This window comes from Lacerta agilis, chromosome Z, assembly GCF_009819535.1.
Source record: "Lacerta agilis isolate rLacAgi1 chromosome Z, rLacAgi1.pri, whole genome shotgun sequence".
Classification (NCBI taxonomy): domain Eukaryota; kingdom Metazoa; phylum Chordata; class Lepidosauria; order Squamata; family Lacertidae; genus Lacerta; species Lacerta agilis.
In genome coordinates, this window is record NC_046331.1 from 9038143 (window position 1) to 9051582 (window position 13440).

Sequence of the window (13440 nt, forward strand, 5' to 3'; positions counted from 1 at the left end):
CATAGTTTAACTATGCCCTGCACTGATTAGCCCATCATTCAGGTTCTTTGGATGGTTCTTCAAATATCTCTGTGAATATTGGGCAGCAGGGATGTAGGAAAAGAGGAAGCTGCCTTAGACTGCATATACACTCCCATTTAATTTGCATCCAGTGTACCCCACAGATTTTTGGGGAGGTGGTACACATACATTAGCCACAATCCATATTCCTCCTCTCGTTTCTTACAAAATACTGCATCTAGATGTGTTTTTTCTCCAAACCAGCTTCAACCTGAATTGGGAAAAAGAATGACCTTGTTGTGTTTTTAGCTGGCAATGACTACACAGCCTTATATAGACCGAACTGGTCCATCTATCTCAGTACAGTCTACAGCCATTGGCAGTGGCTCTCCAGGGTTTCAGGCAGGGAGTCTTCTCCAGCCCTACCTAGAGATGTCAGTGGTTGGAGTTGAACTTTGGACCTTCTGAATGCAGCCTATAAGGCCCTTAGAAATCAGAAATGGGACAAAAGGAGTGAGATGCGTAGATGACTGAGAATACAGGGTTCAAATCAGTAACTTTATTCATGTTTGGGAAGAGAAATGAAAAAACAAAATAAAAACCCCTCTGCTAACAAACAATTAAATTAATGTTCCTTTGTCTAACACTGCATTGCACTTTTAAGAAAATCTGGGCTCTTGAGAAGCAGCCCCTCACCCTGCATCTACATCCCCAGTTAACGTTTTGTTCCAGCGAGACATTGCAGCATATCCAATGGCAGCGGAAATACAATGGTAGAGTTCTTCTCAGCAGCAATAGTGGTCAGAGTCTGTAGGTAGCGAAGCTGGAGGGCTGCAGGAGACTCTGCGATCACTAAGGCAGCTTCCTTCAAGGCCAGGGAGGCGTTCCTTTCACCTTCTGCTGCAATCACCTAGAAGGGAAGAAATTCCAGGTAAGGAGTTTGGAGTTTTACATCAGGGTGGCCTTATGTAATAGCTGCACCCATTCCTAAGTAAGCCAGACCTAGTCACAGAGATACATGCCACAGACTAGGAATGAACTCATTCAGTTGAATGACTCTCACCTTATTTCGTTAATGAAAGCTAAGTCTGTCAGACATGTATAAAGAAAGTTAGAAAGCAAAAATGCGGAGGCAATGTTCTAAGGCTTATTAGGCAGACGTGGAGGTGCTGCTGTGATTAAGGACACTATAGTCAATCACTCTTGCTAGGCAATCAGAATGAATGTGAGACATTTTCTCTATCTTCCCCCACCTGAAAGGAATCATTATCTTCCAACAGGAGTTGCTCGCAGCAAAAAGTACAGGAACAGGAACAAATAAATGACACCTTGTGCCTTTAATGGCTTTGTGACTAGGAAAAAATGCAACAGCATGGAAATAGACTTGTGGGAAATGGAGGCTTGGAGGGCCATATTAGGCCCCAGGGCCTGAGGTTCCCGAACCCTAATTTAAAGTCATAGAGCCCAGGTTAATAGCCCTACAATGCCAATGTTGGCATTTACTAAACTTTCTACTGCCCCTTTGCTCTCTTCTGGGTGATGAACTTTCTGGAAAGTCACCAGCTAAACCAAATCTATATAACCCCCCTGTACCTTTGCTCTTGCTTCACGGGTAGCTTCTGCTTCAGCGGCCATGGCTCTCTGGAGTTGGATGGGCAGCTTCACATCTTTGATCTCTACCCGCTCCACCTTTATGCCCCAGTCATCTGTGGCTTCGTCTAGTGTGGCCTGTTTATTAAATATATATAGATATGCAAGAATGCACTTGTCCATCAAGATATTATTATGCAAGAGGTCAGGCTGGTCCAATGGAGGTCACAGAAGCTGGGATAAAAACAGGGAACTATATTAACCCCATGGGTCAAATGGCTATCTTTCCCCCCACTCCTCCTGGACCACAGTTATGTCAGGTGACCTTTTTGCCCTTCAAAATCCCCTTCTAAAGCTCTATTTGGAGTAGCACTTTGAAAAGGCCCGCAAGAGCATAAGATGAATCTGCTACATCAGCCAGTGTCCATCTTGTCTAGCATCCAGGCCAACTTGTGCTCTGGCACAAGGGGCAGAGAGCAGGTGTGGCGTGGCGTGCGTGCGTCCCGGAGGCGTAGCACACCACCCACAGGGGTATGGCACATGTCCTGGGGCCGTGGTGTGCCACCGGGATTGTGGTGCCGGGGCGGTGCGCTCCCCCCGTCCCCCTCTTCCTCCAACAGTGACTAGATGTCTTAGTCCACAAGCAGGACATGAGCGCAACAGCACTCTGCCCACCTGCAATTCCCAGCATCTGGTATTCAGAGGGAGATTATCTCTGACAGTGGAGGTAGAACATAGCCATCGAGGATAGCAGCCATTTATAGTTTTGTCCTCAATGAATTTGACTAATCCCTTTTCAAAACCATCCAAGTTGGTGGCCATCACTGCTTCCTGTGGGAGCAAGCTCCATAGTTTAACTATGTGGTGCATGAAGAAGTCCTTTCTCTTATCTGCCCTGCATCTTCCAACATTCAGCCTCACTAAGGCCAACTCCTGCTGAGTGCTTTAATTCCAAATACCAACAGAACGCTATTAGATTATATAGTTCCATCTCCAGGTAACGTATACCCTTTACACTATAGCTAGACCAGTGCTTATAATCATGCTCATAACCTCAAGACAGTTGTTGTTTATCAACAAGCAGTCACATCGCAGTATTTCATGCATCTGAAATTAATTAAATTAGGAACATCCTCCCAATCCTTCAAAAATATGCCGTGTTCCACATGCTTTCTGCTTCTCCAGACATATGTCAAAACTTTTTTTGTTAGTCATATACCCTCAGAACAGACTTTCAATTCCATACTCCAGATGGGGATGTGAACACCCCACAACTCAGCCATTGCTGTCATACCTGCATGCTGTGGGCGATTTCCTCCCGGTCAGAGAGGATCTGAGAGAGGTTCTTGGTCCCAAGAACGTTCCTCAATGTGGTCTGAGCCAGGAGCCGAGTGGCCGAGTCTGCCAAAGTAATATTTGTCACAGAGAGGATGGCATTGTGAACTCGGTAATAAACCACACCGTCCACAAGAACCGTCACCGAATCTTTGGTAAGAATCTAGGGTAGAAGCAGAAGCAGGAGGAGTTACAAAATAAAGCAACGAGTCAAAAAGCATGTTTCTAGTAGCAGCTGCTAAGAACATGTCAGGAGGAACCAACTGCAAGCAGATGAGTTATTAGACAATCAATGAGTATTTTATTTTCAGATGCAAACATGATCGCTTCAGTAATGTGTACTTATTCATTCCTTTGATTGTGCAACACCTGTTCTCTCTCTCTCTCTGTCTCTCTCTCTCTCTCCATCCCTCCCTCCCACCCTCTCTTTGTAACTGTACTATTGTTGTTTTGCACCTGGCTGTATGCAATTGGAGAAGACAGCTTCAAACATCTGCAGAAGTACACCTGTTGGCACCAACAGCATGATCAGAAACCAAAGCCTACAAGGAGCTCCTCTGACAAAAAGCTAAGCCCCACCCACTCTAGTATTTCTACTTGCTGTTCCTTAATAGGCCTCATAAAGCTTGAGATCTACAAAACAGAAGCAAAATGGCTTGTTTTAGAACCCATTCACAATCACAGAAATTGAGGATGGGGGTAGCCCTGGTAATCAGCAAATATGTTGTGTCTAGTGGTTCTTATTAATTAACCCTGAGCCAGTCTTGCGACAGTTTTGCCTACACAGAATCCCGCTGACAGAAATCAAAACAAGCCTCACCGATCCAGCCACAATTATGAACAAACTGCTTTAACAAAGGAAAGGCTACAGCACCTGGGGCTTTTTAGTTTTGAGAAAAGGCAAGTGAAACATGATAGAAGTTTACAAAAGTATGCAAGGTGCGGAGAAAGCAGGTAAAGAAATGTTTTCCTCCCTCTCTCATAACGTCATGGACATCCAATGAGGCTGAATGTTGGAAGATTCAGGATTGATAAAAGGGCTTCTTAACATAGCTCATAGTTAAACCATGGAACTCTCTCCCACTGGAGGTAGGGGTGGCCACCAACTTGGATGGCTGCAAAAGTGGATTGGAGACCAATTCATGGAGGATAACACTGTCATCAGCTACTAGCCACAATGACTATGCTCTGCCTCCACAGTTGGAGAAAGTAATACTTCTGAATAGCAGCTGCTGGAAACCACAGCTGGGGAGAGTGCTGTTGCATTCAGCTTCCACTTGTGGGCCTCCTTAAAAAACAAAACATTTTATTAAAAGTTTTCAACGTATAAAACAGGAAAAACCAAACTGATCTAAAGAGAAATAGGGGTGGGGGTTGGGGAATACAGAAAAAGGAAGAAAAAGATAGAAGAAAAGAGGGAGAGAAAGAAAGAAGAAAAATAAATATATGAAATATATGAAATGAAGTAGTAATAATACACGTATGTATGTATGTATGTATGTACACATATATGTATATTGTCATTATATCCTAACCTCCAGTCAACATACAGAGAAGCGAATTCTTCCAGCTCTCACCTAGGAGCTTCCCCCTTCCTCAGCCTCACACCCTGAGAAAAGACCCTTCTGGCCCACTTCTCACACAGGTCGATCCCTCTTCTACCCAACACCTCTCTCTATGTATCTTTTCTATCCCAAATATGTCTTCAAAAAATAAAACATACGTATGAATAAAGTTAACAGAGGGTTCTTAAAAATTAAAAAATCCCCAAAAAGCAAAACTGAAAAAAGAGTAAAAAGTAAAAGAGAAACACTTGTGGGCTTCCCAATAGAGGCATCTGGTTGCCCACAGTGAGAACAGGATGCTGGACTAGATGGGACTTTGGCTTGATCCAACAGGTTATGTCGTAACACAGGGCTTTCCAAACGGTGTGTCGCAACATGTTAGTGTATCGGCTGCAGTGTACAGGTGAGTCACGTGAACACTCCCCGCACTCTTTCTGGGGCTGGAAAGGGGTTAGTTTAACTTCTGGTTTGCTAGTAAAACTGAATTACTGTGTCGCGAAATGATGCATATCTAAAAAGGGTGCCACCAACATGAAAAGTTTGGAAAACTCTGTTCTAACATAAAGACAGGTGAGTGGGTTGCGGACTTTTAAGAGGGGAGTGTCAGTATTTGCAATAGGTTTTTGGGGCAGCTTTACTTCCCCCCCCCCCCATACTTCCAATTTCCTTCATCATGCTGAAGAGTGGAGCATTAGGAGATGGTAGGTTACCCTGGTCCTCATAAAAAGGCTCGTGTTCAAGGCTTCATTCCAACCAAGAATTTTTCAATTCATTGCTCAGCCTCTTAAGTTACCAGTGGAGGCTGGTCCATTAAAGCAATTCTTTCATCTTCTACAGCTGAAGATGTCCCATTGCAGGGCTATGCTTGGTTGTGCTCATAGTTGCCAGTGGCAGTGGAAGCTAGTCCATTTGGGCAAATATGGCTCTAAGGTGTGGACAGAGGAGAAGGCCTTCTTAGTGGCTGCTCCCAGACTTTGGAACTCCCTCTCTAGAGAAGCTAAACTGGCTCCCTCCCTGCTGTCCTTCTGCTTGCTGTCCTTCCTTGTTTCCCAGCTAGCTTTTGGGAATTGACTGCTTTTAGCTAGAGGGCTGGTGCCAAGCCATTTTCAATTTCTGATAGGTTTAAGCAGATTTTTGATTCTATCAATGTTTAATTGCTTTTTAATGATTGATTTTTTTTCTAAGTTTTTAGCAGTTCTTGTTTTGCTTTGTAAGCTGTCTTGAGAGCCATGAGGGGGGAAAGTAGGGTATTAATTAATTAATTAATTAATTAATCATCATGCTTACTTACTGAACTTTGCAGGAAGAAGGATGGAAACAGAACTGGAATTACCTGGCATCACCTGTCATGATTCTGGCTCCACCTACTGCTAGTCTCCCAGCCTTCCAGCCTATCAGCCCCAACAGTGCCAGCCACCACTGCTAAAGGAGCTCTACAGTCACAGAGGTGGTGAAAGAAGAGCACTGGATTTTTAGAAAGCTATTTACAAAGCAGGAGGACAGAGTAGACTAGTCTGGATAGCTCAGTTGGTTAGAGCGTGGTGCTGATAACGCCAAGGTTGCAGGTCCGATCCCCGTATGGGACAGCTGCATGTTCCTGCCTTGCAGGGGGTTGGACTAAATGATCCTCAGGGTCCCTTCCAACTCTACAGCTCTATGATTCTGTAATACTGTATTGAAAAGAGATGAAAGAGGTCAAGGACCAGAAATACTTACTTCCTGGGGAGGTATATCAAATGACACAGTCCTCATGTCCACTGTGACAACATAGTCTATGCAGGGCAGGATGAAATAGATACCTGCAGGAAAGGAAATTATAACCACCACTGGAGACGTTGGTTTGCACAATTATAGTGGATTAATGCACTCCTGTCCCCCTTGTTCAACAAACCTACTAACTCCCCCCCACCCAGTTAGTAAAGTGACAAGGAAATGCACTGAAAACTGTCACGTCCACACCATATATTAGCGCACAGAGAATCCTGGGAGCTGTAGTTTACCCTCTGCAGAGCTGCAAACCCCAGCATCTTTAACAAACCACGGTTCCCAGGATTCCTTGGGGGAAGCCACGTGCTTTAAATTAATTGTATGGACCTGACCTGAATGAGATGGTCCTTGGAATCGTGGGTAGGCCAATGGCAAGGGTAAAAGAGAGGAGAAACTTGCAGCAAAATCCTGTTGTATGCTAGACCATAATATAATACTCACCTGGGCCTTTTGCACCTCCTTTTCGGATGTGTCCTAGTCTAAAGATGACAGCTCGCTGATATTCCATGACAATCTGAAATGGGGGGGCAGGGGGAGTCACATATAATACCCTAGAGAGTTTGTGCCATCCCACACATTTCAGGTTATACATTCCCACCAGTGGCTGGAGGAGCCAGGACAACCACAGAGCACATAAAACTTTTACTCTCCCCCCCCCCCGCCGCCGCTCTGCTTTTGCTGCTGCTCCCCCTTGAAAGGAAAGGAGAGATGCTGGAACACACAGCAGCTGCCCCGACATCACACTTCTTGGTGGAGTGGGGATTTTGTAAAACAAACAAACCTTACAAACAAAGAGTGGGGTGTTGTGAATTATTTTGGGACTATGGAGAGAGATGTTAGTTTTTTATTTTTGTGTGTTAGTAGGTGGGGATATTTCTTTATTGTTTACATACTGCTAACTTTTTCCTATTACTATTATGCGTGTGTCTTGTCTTGTCTTGTCTTGTTTCCCTAATACGTTGTATGAAACATTAGCGTGTTATATGATCGCCCCTGCCCCCTTTTCTATGGTGTAATGTATTTATGCATATACATTTCTTCACTGTAAATTGCTTTGAGACCTTTTGAGTGACAAGTGATTAATAAAGTTAACAAAGAAAATAATAATAATTTAATAAATCCAAATTGTGTATGCAATGTCCATGCTTGCTGTTTACAGGGTAGAACAGCTGTCCCAGAAGTTCGAATAATGAAGCATGGTGACTTTTGTCAATGCTTGCTGGGACATACAAGGAGTGTGGGCTGGTGCCCATGAAGACTGGTGGGACAGAATACAGGGAGCCCAACAGCAGGAAGCTGGTGGAGCCATTCTACCTTCTTCTGAATTCTGCAAGGGCAATACTGAGATTGAAGAGGAGTAAGTTGACAGCCTGTGCCCACCCCCACCCCCCACCCCAGTAGAAATACAGTGGTACCTTGGTTTGCAACCATTTTGGATTACAACCACATCAAACTGGGAAGTGCGTGTCCCTTTTTTTGGATTACAACCCATTTTTTTTTTTTTAGGTCCCATTGGCAAAAGTGCGTACAACCTGTTTTGGTTTACAACCGGACTTCTGGAATGGATTATGGTTGTAAACCAAGGTACCACTGTAAGTAAGAAGACAGGCAGGTGGGGGTCAGCTGAGGACAGATGGAGGTCGGTGAAGCAGTGCCTCATTTGCCCTGATGGAACATTTGCCCCTAGCAACCATAATAGCAGCACAAAATCTCAGAAGCAGGACTGCTTCCCAGTGAACTCTCTTCTTTACCTCAAAGCAGATAAATGCAGACAAGGGAAAGGTCACAAGGAAGAGCAAGAACGAAAAGAAGACCAGGATCCAGCCACATGCCCCAATGTCTCCGTTGGAGTTCCCTAGAGGTGAGGAGAGGCACACACATTTGGAATGTGTATATAGTTATGTTATTTCTGTTTATTAAAAAAAGAAAAGCAAAAATTCTGCAGCCGGAAGGGGGGGGGGGAAACAATGGTCGTGATCACTACAAAAATAAAACATTTGCTTCTTACAGGCCTGGGAAAACTTTTGGCCTTCCAGATATTATTATTAGTGCAGGGTGGGTTACTACAGTTAAATCAGAATATTTAAAAAAAAAAAAAACATTTTGAAGCAACTTACAGAAATAAGTTGGGTGTCAAAAACTGTTGTCAGATTCCAACTCCTACCAGCCACAGGCAGGCCCACACGCTGCAGGATGAAAGCAAACGCCCTTCCCCATTGCCTGTCCCTTAGTAAGGCAGACTGCTCTTTTACAAGGCAGTTCCATTTAGCCACCGCAGCGCTATTTACTCATTTTTAAAGCGTTGGCTTCCACCTTCATAAATCTGCCTCACCGTTTATCCTGGCGACCTCCCGCCTATCCTGGACTCTCATCCTCTTATCCTCCACGACACCAACCGACTTCCCCAGCTTGGCGGTTTGCTGCAGCCCCAGAGCAACAGTAGCGCCGGATCAGAGCCCCGCTCCAGCTTGCTTTGGGGTCGACGGCGGTTGCTCCACCAACGCTCGATCTGCCTCTCTTTCTTCCGCCCAGCCCGACGGCCGGCCCCTGACGACCCCCCGACGGCTCCTCCTGCGTCCACACTAAACGTTGTCCCCTTGGCTGAGTGAACGCGCGGCAGTTCTGCTTTGTGTTCCCTTTAAACCCCCCCCCCCTATTAGAAAGCGTATAGAGGACGCGGCTCTCGGAGCGCACACAAAGCGCTTTGCCCCCTGGAATCCACTGGGGGATTGCCGCCTAGGGTGCAACAAACTTCAAAGGGGGCACATTTTTATACAGATGAGTTTTTGTTATATCTTATAAATTTCTGGTAACGTTTTTCTTTTTCTCTTTTTTTACCTTTTGAAGAATTTCATCATATCTACCAGTCGTCTGTTTTTTGGAAATTGAAGTTAGCAATGCGGGTGGGGCAGGGGGCGGGCAAGCGGGCGCAAGTACTTAACTTTGCCTAGGGCGCAAAATAGTCTAGCGCCGCTGGCGCTGCTGAGTACTTGCTTAACACGCGCCGGATCGCTCAGGCTTACTTGGGAGCGCAGCCCCTCTTGAGGCTTCCTTACTTCCTAGTAAACGTGCACAGGACTAGGCTGTAACAACTACAGCTACAAGCTTCTGGTTGTTGGCCACTGTGGGAACAGGATACTGGGCCTTTGGCAGTATTGATGGAGATACCAGGGTTTGAACCTGAGGCTATAAGAATACAATGCAGATGCTCTACCACTGATGTAGCTCACTTCTCCTTTCATATAGGAACTTAGGGAGCTGTCTTATACCAAGTCAGACTATTGGTCCATCTAGCTCAGCATTGCCTACACTTGCTGGCAGTGGCTCTCTGGGGTTTCTGACATGGTTCTCTTTCAGTCCTACCCAGAGATGCCAGGCATTGAAAATGGAACCTCCTGCATGCAAGGCAGAATACCACAACACTCCTATGTTTGTCACCAGCATCTGATATACTGATCTGATATACTGCTGCCGAACATGGAGGTTCCACTTGTCCTGATTTAGAACTATTAATCTGACCTCTTCTCTTTTCAATTAATTTGTCTAATCCTTGAAAAAAAAGTTGTCTAAGATATTAAACAACCAGCAGTGTTTCCATCAAATAATTCTCATTGGAATCCAGTTGGCCACTATGAGAATGGAATGCTGGATTAGAATTAGATTGACCTCTGCCTGGATCCAGCAGGGCTCTTCTTTCCAACTCTCCCCAGTAGGTGGTAGTGCAGGACTATGTTTTAAGAGGATGAGTGTAAGCAAAAGGCACATGATGTTTCCTGACTTCCAGTTGTCATCTTGCTGGCTGTGCAATTGCACTAAAGCAGAAGTATGGGGGCCAGCAATGTATAGGCAACCCTGCATTGGGGGGGGGGGATGGACGGACGGCAACTAAATGGCCCTTGAGGCCATTTCCAACTCTATAATTCTATGATGCTTTTGCTTAGGAGAGGAAAGGGGGAATTCTTTAAAGGGTGGGTCTAGCCTCCTTAGTTCTTATCTTGGGGGAGTCTCAGGTTTATAACCAATGTTAGTCCTACTCAAAGAAGACCCAGCAACAAGGATTGCACCCAGCAGCCTGGCTCCCTGGTCACTTAAACTGGGTCTTCCCAGTGGCTCCCAGAATTAGCATGCATTTATATTTGCATTTTAATAAAATTTACATTTCAGAACTTAAGAAGAGCCCTGCTGGATCAGGCCAATGGCCTGTCTAGTCATAAAATCATAGGATCATAGAGTTGGAAGAGACCACAAGGGCCATCCAGTCCAACCCCCTGCCAAGCAGGAAACACCATCAAAGCATTCCTGGCAGATGGCTGTCAAGCCTCCGCTTAAAGACCTCCAAAGAAGGAGACTCCACCACACTCCCTGGCAGCAAATTCCACTGTCGAACAGCTCTTACTGTCAGGAAGTTCTTCCTAATGTTTAGGTGGAATCTTCTTTCTTGTAGTTTGAATCCATTGCTCCATGTCCACTTCTCTGGAGCAGCAGAAAGCAACCTTTCTCCCTCCTCTAGATGACATCCTTTTGTATATTTGAACATGGTTATCATATCACCCCTTAACCTTCTCTTCTCCAGGCTAAACATACCCAGCTCCCTAAGCCGTTCCTCATAAGGCATCATTTCCAGGCCTTTGACCATTTTGGTTGCCCTCCTCTGGACACGTTCCAGCTTGTCAGTATCCTTCTTGAGCTGTGGTGCCCAGAACTGGACACAGTACTCCAGGTGAGGTCTGACCAGAGCGGAATACAGTGGTACTATTACTTCCCTTGATCTAGTCCATCATCCTGTGGCCACCTAGATACCTGTGGAAAGCCCACAAGCAGGACCCAAACCAAAGCGGCAATCTCTCTTCCTGCTGTTTCCAGCAGCTGGTATTCAGAAGCATTACTGCCTCTGACCATGGCAGCAGAGCATATGGCCATAGCCTTATCCTTGGTGCAATTTAAAAATCCATCCAAACTGGTGGCCAGCACTGCCTCTTGTGGGAGCAGATTTCATAACTGAGCTCTTTTGATGTGTGGAGGGTGGCTTTTTTCTTTTTTTAATCTGTCCTGAATCATACAACATTCAGTTTCATGAGAGGCCTCCAAGTTTTAGGGCATAGGAGCTTTTTTTCTTTTTTCTTTTGCAAAGCAGACAGAAGGTGACTGACAGATGAGCAGATTGTTTAAACAATGCAACAACACAATCCTAAAAGGCGTTAACCAAATAAATACTCGTTGAAGCAAAACAGACCAAAGAACCTGCTTCATAGTGAGCAATAGAGGGGGGCAAAAGGCTTTCTTTTGGGGAGCTGTTTGATCATTTGGGTTCCACAATCAGAAGGACCCTGTCCTTTATGCCCACCAAACAAACTCGATCCCTGTATGGGACAGCTGCATATTTCTGCCTTGCAGTGGGGTTGAACTAGTCGATCCTCAGGGTCCCTCTCAACTCTACAATTCTATGATTCTGCTAGTGGTGGGGCCTCGGAGGGTCACACTATGCTCAATCTTTTGTTATGCATTTTTCTTCAAGTATCTGTTCCTTCCAGGATGTTCAAGTACCTGTTCCTTCCAGGATGAAATAACAACATCAGATTTTCTCTGTGTGCAATCTGATGAGGAATTGGATGATTCTCCAATGCATGTACAGTGTTACCTCGAGTTACAAACGCCTCAGGTTACAAACGCTTCAGGTTACCAACTCCGCTAACCTTGAAGAGTTACCTTGAGTTGAGAACTTTGCCCCAGGATGAGAACGGAAATCATGTGCCAGCGGCACAGCGGCAGCAAGAGGCTCCATTAGCGAAAGCACGCCTCTAGTTAAGAACAGTTTCAGGTTAAGAACGGACCTCCAGAATGAAATTAAGTTCGTAACTAGAGGTACCACTGTATATAGAACCAGAATGGTCAATGTGGGCAATTCAGAGGGTTAAGTAAGTTTTACCCAAGGCAGGTTTGAAGAGAAATGGCATATCAAGAGTTACAGTACCTTCAACAGAAGATGAAAATAACCACTTGTTGTGATCATCGTTAATTTTGTAGCTCGAAGACTACAAAACTCATTATACACTGTGTACAAAGTTTTAATTGGAGAAAATGATGATCATAATAAAGCACAAATGATAACTGAAAAATGAGCAGATATTCCAAGGAAATCCATTTAGGCCAGGGAAAAGGAAAGTGATTAAATTTATGCGGTAAACCATTTAGAGGCACCAAGCAAAACAGGGTACTGACGTATTTGCTGTCCTTCTTTCCCAGCAAAGAATCATCAGTTTCCTTAAAGCAACAGGTTACCATAATTCTCTATTATAAGCATATTCAATGATTTATTGGGGTTCACATTATCATATTCATTGTGGCCCCTTTGGGCCACTGCTACATTTGGCGTCCCTGGGTGGGCCCGAACCACCAACCTTTCGGTTTGCTACACCAGCAGTACTGAAGCCCTGAAGGTACCTGTCTGGCAAGAGCAGATCTATCCTCTGAGAGTTCATTTAGGAAACACATCTTCGGCATTCTCAGATGTGAGCACTGTTGCTTATTCAGGCTCAAAACCACAAAATTCATAATGCAGTGTGACTGTGTGCGCGCATGCCTGTGTGTGTGTGTGTGTGTGTGTGTGTGTGGTGTGTGCATGTATGTATGAAGTATGTTTATATGAAAACATCCAAGATTTGTTTTTTGTTTAAGTGAAACCAACAGCAGCCTTACCAGAATAAATCATGAGCAGGTGTTCTATGAAGAACTATACATCTAGATCAGTGGAATGGACAATCCCTTTGGGGGGGGGGGTTCCCGTATGCTTAATGTTTATTTTGGAGAGGGAAGCCCATATTTGGGGCACCTGGATGCACTTAAAGGGATATGTGTTTTGAGTTTGAATTGGACCGTTCAGTGATAACTGCCTGCAGGCAACGCAGCTGTAGACCAACACGACACTTTCTGATGAAGTCGAAAGAGCTTTAGATATGAGTCTAGCAACCTTATATTTGTGTACTGTGCAGTGAACCAAACTTGCAAATAGGCTGAAGGTGGTTAAGAATGATATAGCCTGATACGTTAAGTACCAACTTTAGATTGCTCATCAAGCTCACAGCTACATTACATGGGAGATTCCTCTTTTCCTTCTGATAAGAATGACTGATTAGCAACATGTTCCCATGAATACTGTGTTCTATAAGCTGTTACAGCAGGCAGG

General features: G+C 44.8%; 1 protein-coding gene across 1 annotated transcript; it reads right to left on the minus strand.

Moving 5' to 3' along the window:
- Window positions 1-576: 576 nt before the first annotated feature.
- LOC117040442 (erythrocyte band 7 integral membrane protein-like) lies at window positions 577-8629 on the minus strand. The gene is made up of 7 exons (XM_033138221.1): window positions 8590-8629; window positions 8009-8112; window positions 6699-6771; window positions 6207-6289; window positions 2885-3088; window positions 1594-1728; window positions 577-910 (listed from the first exon to the last, which is right to left on the minus strand). The coding sequence occupies exons 1-7, from the start codon at window positions 8627-8629 to the stop codon at window positions 716-718; spliced, it is 834 nt and encodes a 277-aa protein (XP_032994112.1). The 3' UTR covers window positions 577-715.
- Between the last annotated feature and the right edge of the window lie 4811 nt (window positions 8630-13440).